At 39.1% G+C, this 12,463-nt stretch overlaps 1 protein-coding gene across 2 annotated transcripts in view; it reads right to left on the reverse strand.

Annotated features, from left to right (window-relative positions):
* lgr4 (leucine-rich repeat containing G protein-coupled receptor 4) overlaps window positions 1–12,463 on the reverse strand; it is a 32,930-nt gene that overhangs the window by 7,709 nt on the left and 12,758 nt on the right. Inside the window, exons 3-11 of one of the 2 annotated variants that reach the window (XM_004543254.3) lie at window positions 9,088–9,159; window positions 8,186–8,257; window positions 3,998–4,213; window positions 2,524–2,595; window positions 1,254–1,322; window positions 684–755; window positions 422–493; window positions 180–248; window positions 26–97 (exon numbers count right to left, since the gene is read on the reverse strand). In XM_004543254.3, the coding sequence (XP_004543311.2) occupies window positions 26–97; window positions 180–248; window positions 422–493; window positions 684–755; window positions 1,254–1,322; window positions 2,524–2,595; window positions 3,998–4,213; window positions 8,186–8,257; window positions 9,088–9,159 (786 nt within the window). The remainder of the gene's footprint in view (window positions 1–25; window positions 98–179; window positions 249–421; window positions 494–683; window positions 756–1,253; window positions 1,323–2,523; window positions 2,596–3,997; window positions 4,214–8,185; window positions 8,258–9,087; window positions 9,160–12,463) is intronic. The other variant, XM_076883390.1, reaches the window with a different exon arrangement.

The following is a 12,463-nucleotide window of genomic DNA, read 5'->3' on the forward strand; positions in this document are numbered from 1 at the left end:
TAACAGGAAAGAGAATGTTTCTTACAGCGTTCGCAGCACTTTGAGGTCCTCGCACAGATCAGTGGGTATGGATGATATCTTGGTGCCCGAGAGGGTCCTGAATATGAAAAGCTACTCAGTCACTTCTGAAACACAAAATCGCACAAGCAGAGAAAGATGCCACATCTGAGTTCACTTACAGACTCTCAAGGTTGTTAGTCCATGTAAGGATGGGGAAGTCCTGCATCATACTGGCGCCACGCAACATTCTGAAAACACAAGTTTGAAGAATAGTAAAATCATTATTACAGAGATCAAAGTGTGAGATGGTGTGACTTAAATAAGACTGACTGACTCTTAGAGCACATTCAAATTGCCTTTTTCATATATTTTTATTCAGCACTACCATCTGTCAGGAGTTGAGCCTGACGGAGGGACTTACAGTGAGTGCAGGCTGGACAGGTTCTGGAAAGCTGACGCGCCCACGAACGACAGAGGGTTGTCATAAAGATGTCTGGGAGAGCAGAGGGGGGAGAATTCAAAGCAAAAGTCATTCACTATGCAAGAATGGCACCATCTTCTGGACATTCATCTTTCTGAAGCCTCAAACTTGTATATGGCGTATTTACAAAGTTAAGCTATGAGTGTGCCATGTCTGTTTATAAATGAGTGTCTGCAAGTCAGAGGGGAGAGTTGGACCTTACATGGTTTTCAGCAGGGGATTGTTGTGGAAGGCCCCCTCGGGTATGGAAGCAATATCATTGCTATGAAACCCACTAAAGAGAGAAGGTGGCAGTGTCAGTAAACTTTCCACAGTTCAACACGTGGCATACACATTACTTAATTTCACATACTCTAAGCCAAAGTTTAAAAAAAAAAAAGACATAATGATTCTATCAGTGAGTGTCAAATGCTTTAAAAAAACTTTTATCAAAAAAACATGTTATCTATTTCTCTTTAAACATCATATCCAAAAGGTAAAAGCTCAGATATATAACGATGTAACAGCATTAAAGTCAACAGAATATTTTGTTTCTGTGTGTGACAAACAGAAACAGTCACAGAAATGAAGGTAGCTTAAAATAATTTCAGTATACATGTGTCTAATCCTCTAATATTTAATATAATTAATATTTTCCTCATTACACATCTGTCCTTTTTTAAACCAGAAAAAAAGACAGCAACTTGCCTCAGTGAGGCATTAAAAGTTTCCTGACTTTAGTAACAGTACAAAATGTCTTTCTCGGGCAGTAGAAATGGGGCAGTATACTCACAGCTCTTTCAGTTTGGGGAGGGCCTGTATTGCTTTGGGAAAAACCTTCAGGTTGTTGAAGTTAAGATCTCTAGACAGAGAGAGACACAGGAAATCAGTGCAGTTTCATCCATCCTGTTTCGCATCCAAAAATCAATGCAACATTCAAACAAGGACATCTACAATTAGGAGGAAAGACTGGTTTTGTGACTAAGGCCAGCACAGAGTCACGCAATATTGCGTGCCCCCCCCCACACACACACATTTTAGCCAGAGTCAAAGGAAAATTATCAGCCCTGTAAATATTTTATAAACACTTTTGTTAATTGGGGTTTCATGTACTCGGACATAACTGATGTTTTTGTTTATTAATGGTCACACATAATGGGGAAATGCATTGATTTCTGTCAAATAAGGTAACAGAGACTTATTGCCTCTAATGATCTACTGATCAATTGAGCCTGTTTCTTCCCCCAAAGGCCTAGCTCCAGAAAAAACCCCTGCTCGTTTCTCTAAATATAACAAAAGCACATTAATCTATTAAATATTAAAATACTGAATGCTTCCAAGTACACTGTGTTGTAAGAAACTAGTTAATAATTCATTTTTAATCAATTTATTACTCGGTTCATATTTTAAGCAAAAAAATAAATATTGTTGACAATATCCTTGTTCAGGTTCCAGAACTGTGACATATTCAGTTTCAGTCATAAGCATTTTTCTTTGCTTAATAAACATATGCAATAACCCACAATGAGTCTGCCCCTGAATGTATGAATGAATCACTATTCAGCAAAAGCAAAGAAAGCCCTTCAAGTCCTTACCAAACCTTTCTGTCAGCAGCTAAACCTCCTGCCTCCACAGATATTACACACTTAAAGAAAAAAGATACATTAAAAAAACTGTTGAAATGTAATACTGCACTAGTTTTATAAGCTTACTTGTGTCCCCTGTGCTGTGTCATTGTGTCTGTAAATACCAACAATGGCTCAGAGCAAGCGCCACCAGATTATGTGTTGTACAGTAACATTTGCCAGGAGGTACGGCTGTCACTGAAAGGTTTTTCATGGCTCTGTGGCAGTAGGAAGTGAACAGTGGGAGGGCAGATTTGATAAGCATCATGTACTTTGCTCTATTTATCCTAGAGCAATTAAAGGAGGAAGTGGACACAATGATGTCTGGAGGACTGAAGCACAGGAGGGTGGGAGCACCAACACACACGCACGCACGCACACACACACACACACGCACGCACACACACGACAACAATTACCATACTGCTGTGTACTTACAGCGTCTCCAGGTTTACAAGTCCAGAGAAACAGTTGTCTCCTATCTCGTTGATTCTGTTGTTGTGAAGATGCCTGAAAAAGGTAAAACACAGATCTGCAAGACCGTCGTACCAAAGAGAAATAAAATAATTCAATCATTCTTCGTGGGTTTTAATTTACTTTTTAGCTTTTGCAAAAATATCCCATGCATGATTTCTGAATGGCGCTTGTGAATCAGGTGTCTGTGCTGTATGTGTATATGCAAAGAGTCCTCCTCGCCTAATAGATTCAAGGTCTTTTCTTCCTGTTTATTCTGACGTGTTTATACTAACCCTGCAGCAATGCCACTCAATGCGTGTGTTCTTGAGCGTGTGTTTATGTGAACATATAACAGCAGCAGTGAAAAAAAAAGGTCTGGAACAATCCCTTGGATTCGCAGTGCAACGCATTTTTGTACAAGCTCCTGGCAAAGGATGGTTTTAGGATTTCCCTTAATACATAAAACAACATAACTTCTGCATCACTGCTCAGCATCAAGCTCCTTTTACAAAGATTTTGCTAACATTGATTTGCGATGTCCAGTGCCTGTGGCTCGTTTCACTGCAAAAACGCCCTCGTGCATAAACACAGCAGAGAATGAGTAGCGACCTGTTTAGCTGACTTATTAAGCTGTAAGCTGTGGAAATAAACTATGGTATGTCTGTGTTTGGAGTTTGACCCGCAGTCAAGCTGAGGATACATTGATAGCTAAAGCTCAGCTCAAAGAAAGGTATTTTATGTTGACTTGTGATGACAGAATAATACAAATGATATATGAAAAAACACATACTATAGCTTACTTAACTCAGATGGGAACACAGGCAATACATTTAGATTTTACTAACATGATGTTAATTATACAGCCAAGTAGAAGAGATTTACACATGACTCAGAAACTTAAGTACCTTTAAACTATAGCTAAACTCACCCTATAGAGAGTTAACATGTGCTGGCATTATAACCTGAGAATCGTCCTGATCTTATTGACAACCCACCCCCGAGGAGTTTCACTTTGGCATCTCCCTCAGGCCATGTGAATGTTTGCAGTCGCATTGCCTGCTTAATTATAGTTTTTCCAAAAAGTACACCAACAAGTTGTTCCTGCTGAGTTATTCTGTGTATAGTTCTATGAAAACTGCATGCAAAGGTCCTTTAGCTATCCTGGGGAATTTACTTTTATGGCAACTGTTTCACAGGCAGGCTACTTAAACATGATGTTAATAATTTGATATTTATACCAACTATCAACAGATCATTTATAGATTTATATCCATCTAAAGTTAAGGCACAAGGCGGTTTGGTGCCCTATGACGTTCATCATCCGCCCTGCACTCTGCAGCATTGGCCCGACTGGCCAGAAACAATTGTCAAGTACACTGTAAACATTTGCGCTCAAATGCTACTGTGCAGATTTTCATTCTAAACCACAATTAAACAGAAGCTTAATATAACTTACAGTACAACTAAACTGGTGAGGTTTGCAAAGGCGTTGTCTGGTATGTACAGGATGCGGTTAAGTGCCAACGTCAGAGCCTGAAGGTTCGCCTGGTGCCTCAGAGAACCGACGGGCACCTCCATCAGGTTGTTATCATCCAACCAGAGGTGGCGCAGCTGCTGAAGGCTTTCAAAGCTGTCATCTGGAACAGTTGTAATATGGTTGGCATCCAGGCGACTAAAAAACAGAGCAAATAGGAAACGCATTTGTACTTTGGATTGGATTTAATAAATACATATAGAAATTACATTGCAATAATGGCACCGTTACCTTCACCCTCTACATTTTCTTGAGCTTTTCTCTGAGCCCTTGGTATACATTTGTTATGCAAATATATATACAGTATATTAGGGCAGGGCAATATGGCCAAAAATATTTATCACAAAATATATTTGGAAATTTGCGATAACGATATAACTGACAATATAATTGACGCGAGACAAAATACTTTACAACTCCACAACTTTATTAGTGCAAAAAACCCCATCAATGTATTTTCACTGAAACAAGCAGCTGTAAAAATATAAAAATTTAACAGTGCAAACGCAAATTCCTTGCTGACAGTTTAACCAAAAGGCATTTCCAGTGAAAACTGGCTGACATATCCTCAGCATAACCATGTTTAATATCCACAAAACTTAAAAAGAAGTTATACACACACAATACGGTAATATTATGTTGAAGCACAGTACGTATCACTCCGCAAGGCTCCTGCCTACGATAGCCGTAATGCTCCGACAATCCATCAAGTGATGCTAAAATTAGCAGGGAAAAAACAACGGAGAGCACGTCAGGGATGACGAGAAAGTGACAGGAGAAAATCCGTCCCAGTCAACCACCCAAACATCAATAACGGGAACCTTATACAGCGCTTCCCTATACACGTCGAACTCCCCCAGGCACAAAGAAATTACGGAGGCTATCACTTATCACCTGACCAAACATATGGCTCCCATCAACACTGTGCAAAACCAGGGATTTAGGAAAATGATCAACACCCTAGACAAACGCTACACAGTGCCGTCCCGCAACTATTTTTCTATTGTTGCACTACCTGCTCTATACACGCAGTGTCGAGCAACGGTGGAGACGGAATTTCAAGCAGTACAACATTTTGCAGCAACAACAAAACGTGAGACATTTGTTGTTTTTATGTTTATTTATTGTTTTTATGTTCAGTCTCAACTGTTACGAAGTTGATGTGGAGTTAATAAGTGCAATAAATATTTATACTGGAAAAGAGAATCGTGAGAGAATCGTGATCTCAATTCTAAGCCAAAAAATCGTGATTCTCATTTTATGCAAAATCGTGCAGCCCTATCGATCAGAGTGTGAATGTTAGACAGGAAGCACTTGCGCACAGTAAAAATTGCTTGTGTGAATTAGGCAAGTAAGCGCTTTGATTGCTCAGGTAGAGCAGAAAAGCACTATATAAGAACCAGTACTTTTACTAATACTTACTACTTTATTTAATTGGATAGAAATTGTATTAAACACGTAAACATTCTGTTACAACCCGGCTTAAAAGCCGCAACATAAATATGGAGACTAATACCAGAATTTCATAGAAAAGGGGTTTTATTTTAAATTACATAACAAGTGGGGCGTAACACATTCATAACTTTACTGACAACAATGGAAATCTTTCTCTTTACTTTCTCTCGTTTTCTTAAACTATCCATGTTGTATATTAGGTGGTGTCAAAAGCAAATTACCTATATCATCATGTTTCTTTGGCATGTTCTATAGAACATAAGACAGGCCCTTTTGCCACAGTGGTTTAACTCACAGCCTACTTTTAACCCTCACTTCTGAGAAACAGTGAAACACCTGAAATTCTCCACGTCCCCACAAACTCGTAGCTAAGACATGAATGTTTATTTAGTAGCAAACTCAAATTCTTTGTAGACAATTCACAGAATTTACATTTTAAAAAAGCAATATCTGCGTGTACAATGAATGATCCAACAAGATCCTAAAATTCTGATCACTGACAGTTTTGGGATTAAAAAAAAATAAACAAGAAGGTAAAAAAAAAAGGATTTAAACAGTATTATGAATGCACAAGTGCTCTTTTCACCATAACCACGTTACGTTCTCCTGCTATCCTCCCTAACTGAGTGTCTCACCCTCCCTCAAAATTCCTCAAGTGTCTGGCCTGTAAGAAAAACAGACATGATTGACATTTAGCTCTCTCCAGGCTTTATACAAACCAAGTCCTTACTCTGCCAGTGCATAATACTTCAGCTACAGACCCTAAAACCCCAACAGAGAAAAGACATCTGTTAAAAAAGGAAGAAGAAAGCCGGAAAAAAGAAAAGGGAGGACATATGGAGGGATACAGAGGAGTGATTATAGCTGAAGGCAGAATTTTCAGCACATTTCTCCAGCTGGATGCATTCCTACTTTAGTCTCTGTCAAACTCAAAGGCACGGTGCTGGAGAGAGGTGGTGTCTCGAAGAAACTGGTATTTTGAAGTTGGTGAAACGACACTACATATGAGGGTTAATGGAAAAGATAATTGTGAAAAGGCCGATGCTTACAAGCAAACGTAAAAACTCCAGAAACAAACAGAAACGTTAGAAACGGATTGGCTGAATAAGACTCACCTACAAATACAGCAGCGGAGTGATAAGAATGTGATATGACTGAAAGAATGTTCAAATGCCTCAAAACAGATTAGGCAAATAAATCATTTCAACAATCACTCTCAACATTTTAGTTACTGTAAAATTGCTGTGTACAGTCACACATTAAACAGAAGCCACTATCTACAAGAACTTGGTCCACCTGGTGCGCAACATAAATGCAACTCCACCACACACTCAGGCATGAGACAACAAGGCTATACAGTTTACAGCACAAATGCTTACATCTAGAACAGTTATTAGAAAAATTCAGCACGTGTTTTTAAAGACTTGGACATAACTGATGTTTTTGTTTATTAATGGTCACACATAATGCTGGTTGTGCGTTCAGCTAAATCCTAACGGCAACACATCTGCAACGTCAACACTAACACGATGAAGCTCAGGAGGTAAAGTGCTTACAACTGTCACTGTCTTAATTTTTGCAGCTTAGTAAATAAATGTTTACTAGTTAGTACTGAACACACAATACATCCTAAATACTGCACAAGCTGAAAACCAAGATACTCAGTTATTCATTAGTTGCTGAAGACAACTTTTGGGAGTCAGTTTAAACCACACGGTAGTACTGTGAATCACATAGCGGTACTGCGAAAGTAACTGGGATTTATCATCTGACATTTGGGAATCTTTGTGGTAAATTTAAAAGCGATCCCTCTCATAGATGTTTACCACCAAAATTGTGGGCCAACTAATCAACACAGCAAGAAGATACAACACAGCCCTCCCCCCAAAAATAATCCCAGTAAAAATCAGCGCAGCCGATTTTTTTTTCCTGTTTTTCACAACATGAAACTAAAAGCTCAGCTGCACAGTACAGACCCATTTGCATACATTTGTTATGCAAATTTTCAGCAGCAAATGTTATCGTTACATATCATAGTAGATAAACTGTCCTGCAGTTCTACTGTTGCTTCATTATCATCTTTGTGAGTACCCATCTTGGATGGGCTTGTTAGTTTGACGTTAAATTCCATTTCCACACCGTAAGTTGCTTAATACACTAAGAGTGCTTTGTTACTACAGTACATATTCCTAAGTACACACTTAAAACACATCAGTATCTGTAAATTCTAGAAGAAACAGGCTTTTTAGTTATTGATTGAGCCTCTCTAATAGAAACACTGTATGTTTATAGTAATAATAGCAGGACTTAAAACAGCATCTCCACTTTTTGACCATTCACATTTTCCATAAGCAATCCAAAACAGACAGTTTTCAGTCCAGAGTTGAGGCTAAACTTTATTTCCCCTGTGAGACCACGTTTGGAAGTTTACAACCTTTTATAACTAATCAAACAATATATCTAAACAGCACTGTAATACAATAACAAAGAACTATTACAATCTCTGGAGCAGGCCTGTGCATCGCTTCCTCCAAGGTTGATGCAGGAGAGGAAGGTCCACTTGAATCCTTGAAGGATTTTTATCTAGACAATACCCGGCACGTGCTTAAACATGCTGCATGTGTGTGTGTACGTGTGTTCATGCAAATGACTTACAGAGACTGGAGAGAGTGAAGGTTCTTCAGTGCCGAGTTTGGCACCGTCTTCAGCTGATTATTCTGGAGCATCCTGAGGACAAATTGGAAAAAATATATCTGAATATTTCAATTATTTCAACTCTTGTTACAAAATAAATAAATTCATTTCCTGAGGTTCCCGTTCGTACACTATCACGTGGCTTCACTTTGGCTATTATTACTCGCTTTAGAAAACGGAGTTTCCCCGAGCAAATACAGACAACCTAAAGTCTACAAAATCTCCCACAACTTTTGTGTGTTTAATAAACTGAAAACAACATCACATTCCTGTCTAACAATAACTCTAAAGTCTAAAGTTTGCAAACAAATATGAAGAAACCCTGACCTGAAGTGAACATTAACTTAGTCTGCCTGAAGCCAATTATTTTCATTTGTGTACTTATAAGTAACATGAATAAATCACTGGATCTGACATGCACATATAATGTTTCCATGTGTTTCTGTTTGCAGTTTCTATTCAAAACTTCCCCTGTATATCAGCAGGACTTTGAACTTTTGGCTAAGTGCACAATCTACAGGACTGTGCTTTGTTTGTCACTCCCTGTGTGCAAGCACACTAGGGTGTGCTGCCTGATGTAAATTTTGGAGTTCTAGCTTTTAAAGCAGAGCATGTACGCAGTTCTCTGTTGGGGATTCCCATATACACAGTCATAGTTGGGGAAGGGGTGGAAAACTACATTTAGTTTAAACCAAGTATATGCCCAGCCTGTCAGTAACTGACACTGCCACAATGTTCCCGCAAACTGCAATATTTACTCTCTCCCCCAGTGTGTAGAAAACACTGTCACAGCCGTAAGTGCGTCTGTGTGTGTTTGCGGGGGTATGTGAGTGTTGAGATTGGCAGAGAAGGCAAATGCTTACAGGACTTTGAGCTGATGCAGTCCAGAAAAGGCTTCGGGGTGGATGAACGACAGGTCATTTCCTGGAAGTCGACTGGGTGAGAGAGAGAGAGTCAAACTTGTATTTAAGACATTTTTCAAATGATCAAAAGCTGCAAGAGGCATTTAAGCAAAAACAGAACAGAGTGTAAGAAAACTGCAGACTCTGTTTTATTTCTGAAGCTATGCATTCAGTTGAGGACTTCTTCATATCCAGCGTCTCTGCATATCATGTTCCAGCTCTCAGGGTGAACACGGGGCCTGGAGTGTCAAAGACATGCGTCTGTGCCCCTGGCCTGTTGTCACTTCATCTGTCACCCATGAGAGATTAGAGCTGTTCCTGGATATCCCCTGCTTAAATCCCTTTCTGAGCCTCCAAAGCATGACTATGAAGTGCTCTTTTTAGAGAGAGTGAAAAATAATTCACCTCTCTGAGGCTGACACAAGCAGAGTTATTCCCTTTGAACAGTGCTGCCTTGTTACATTTATCATCACACAGCTCCTTCAGAGCATTTATGAATAATTTGAGGCTAAGGGGACAACTCCCTTTCCTGTTGGAAACAGGAAATATATAGGAAATATGGGTGTAAATAAGCATGGGACAGACTGACTGGGATACAGAGACCAAGTATCCTATCTAGTCTGAGAGATTAGCAACAGATTTATCACTCTGCAATGCGAGTCAGGCCAGGCTAAATTCCCTGCAACAAGAGCTGCTGGGTGTGAGCCTGAGAATCAAGGCTGAGTGTATTAGAAGACAGTTTATCCGACTTAAAATTTGTCTTTCTCTGCATGTCACGTGTTCAAATTTATTTGAGAGTTAGTGCACTTTAGTGCACAAATTTAATTGGTTGGATTAAGGAAGAGGTCAGGTCAGAAAGTTAGTAAACTCTACACAAAAGAAGCAAAAAACACAATAGATTCAAATGCTTCCGCTCTCCCCCTTCAAGATCGTTTCCTTGTGAAGTCTTGCGTCTCTGTCGGCACTGCTGCAGATGTTGGAACAGTCTGCAGGAGTCTCGTGCTGACCACCTGCACATCCTCATTTGTCACAGCTTTAGCATGGCCCTTAAACTCATGCAGAGAGAAAACATTAACTTCTGTGTCAAACTGACCCGACCTTCATGCAGAAGACCATCAGTTGTGATACAAGCAGGGCTGGGATCCAGAGAGCAAATATCAGACTGGGTGCTTCTCATTTGATCATTGACAGGGATTGTGCACTACCCCCAGGCTTGTAAAGCCCTGAGGCATCTGAGGGAAAACCTTTGGCGGAAACTTTCTAAACCATGGCGTGTGCCATAACGTCATCGCACACTTTCCAAAATGAAATTCAAGTTCAAGGGTTTACATTTTGTTACTGGGGGAAATCAACGGTGCGTTGCAAATGTGCGCCTGCAAGTGGTCAGAACAGGATTTCTAAGAAGCGCTTCACATGAGCCGAGCTCATGGTGAAGTTTGAGCTGAGTAACAAACCTGTCATACATTTACTGTGGTGTTATACTTTTTTGTTATACATGTTCTTTAAACACTAAGCAGTTTTCTTATAGTTACATGTACGCATATTGTACCACAGATGATTAATACAGAACCTTGCTGAGAAAAAGATATTTTGTCATTATCTAAGTAATTTAGTGGTGATTTCTAGTGGTACAAACTGGATGCAACGGACAAAGAAACATCAGGTAACCTTGCAAGATTTGTACATAATGGGCCTTGTGCTGTAGATTAGCAAACTATATCTACAATATTAAACTTATTAAATCTGCTTTCTGTTAGAGTTTATATCTGTTCACATGAAACAGACTTAAAAATATTACAATTTAATTGCAGAATACCATCAAGCCATTTTATGCATCACAGTAAATCAGGCACAGCCACTTTGCTGCAAGCTTATCAAGTGCAATACATGAAGCAGTGAAGTTCCTGGTCAGACAAATCAGACAGATTAAATATTCCTGCTTCAATAGTCAAATTGGGTCCACTGTTGACTTTATCACAAAATCAAAAAGCATGAAAAACATGTTTTCAATATTTGTTTCTTTTTTTCTGTTAGAGTCATCTAAATAACTTGACAAATTCTGATTTTGGACTTGCATGATACGCATGTTAACATGACCTTAACATTTAGTATTAACTGTGAATGTTTGCCAGCTATTAGAGGCTGCTACCTCACACTTTGAGACAAACCCAATTATAACCTCCAAAGCAGAAGCCCGTAATTCACAACACCAACAAATCAACCAATAAATCTAAACATTTGTTTCACTTCCGACTTAAAGGTTGTCACAATGATGTCTTGCAACAGAATTTGGACTTCTAATTATTAAAGACCAGTCTGCAGGTATAGTCGTGACTGTAGCAAGTTGGCACACGCATAAAGACGCCTATAAATCAAACATGACATTAATCTTGTCAGTAACTGTTGAGTCACTCTTGTTCATTTCCAACAGATAGTGACCAATGTGGCTAATTCGATCACACAACCCAGAGCTTGTGGTGACTGTCACAAGCCGCTAATTACGACGCGCAAACACAGTTTGACAAATCGTTCAGGTTTCTCAACATTAAAAAGGTTCCCCGCCTCTTGCATCTTTCAGCAAATTCAGCACATGTCCCCTCAGGGCTTTGATGGATTTCACTGAGGAAAGGCTAAATCCTTTCCTTGTGCAATACCACTCCCACAGGTCTGCCTCTGTCAACAGCAAATTCACTAGAAAATGCACAGTTTTGTAGCAGTAAATAAAAACAACACGATTACTTTCTATCTGGTAAACTACTGTGGGTAAATCAAAACAAGGACCCCCTCCCACACATGTGTAATGCACACCTGTTTGTACAACTATTAGTACAGTTACCTGTGATTATACAGGCCTGACGTCATTTCCTATCTACACACAGCAGACGCAGTCCTATGGTTTGGATTTGAACTCCTCTGGTTTATCATCTGATAGTGAACAATAACAATTTGAACGTGATCTGAGCCGTATCGTCTTCTGCCCAGCAATAATGGCTGGAACTTCAACTTCTCAGAAATGAAACCATGTTATAAAAGCAGGAATACGGAGTAAATCCCATCACAGAACCACCATTTCTTCTTTATATACTTTATAACTCAACAATTTTCATTACACTGTAATATATTAACTTTACTTAAAAAGAAACTAAAAAAACAAAAAACAAATACATAAGCTTACATTTACTAAAATAATATGCCAGATTCTGCAACTTATAATTATCAGAAATAAAGAAACTTTTATGTAACCATTTCAATGCACAAAAGAGAAAAAAGATGTGGACCATGCGGCTGCAACCAAAAATATTTAACAAGGATGACTAAAAATAATAAACACATTAAT

This window comes from Maylandia zebra, linkage group LG1, assembly GCF_041146795.1.
Source record: "Maylandia zebra isolate NMK-2024a linkage group LG1, Mzebra_GT3a, whole genome shotgun sequence".
Taxonomy (NCBI): Eukaryota; Metazoa; Chordata; class Actinopteri; order Cichliformes; family Cichlidae; genus Maylandia; species Maylandia zebra.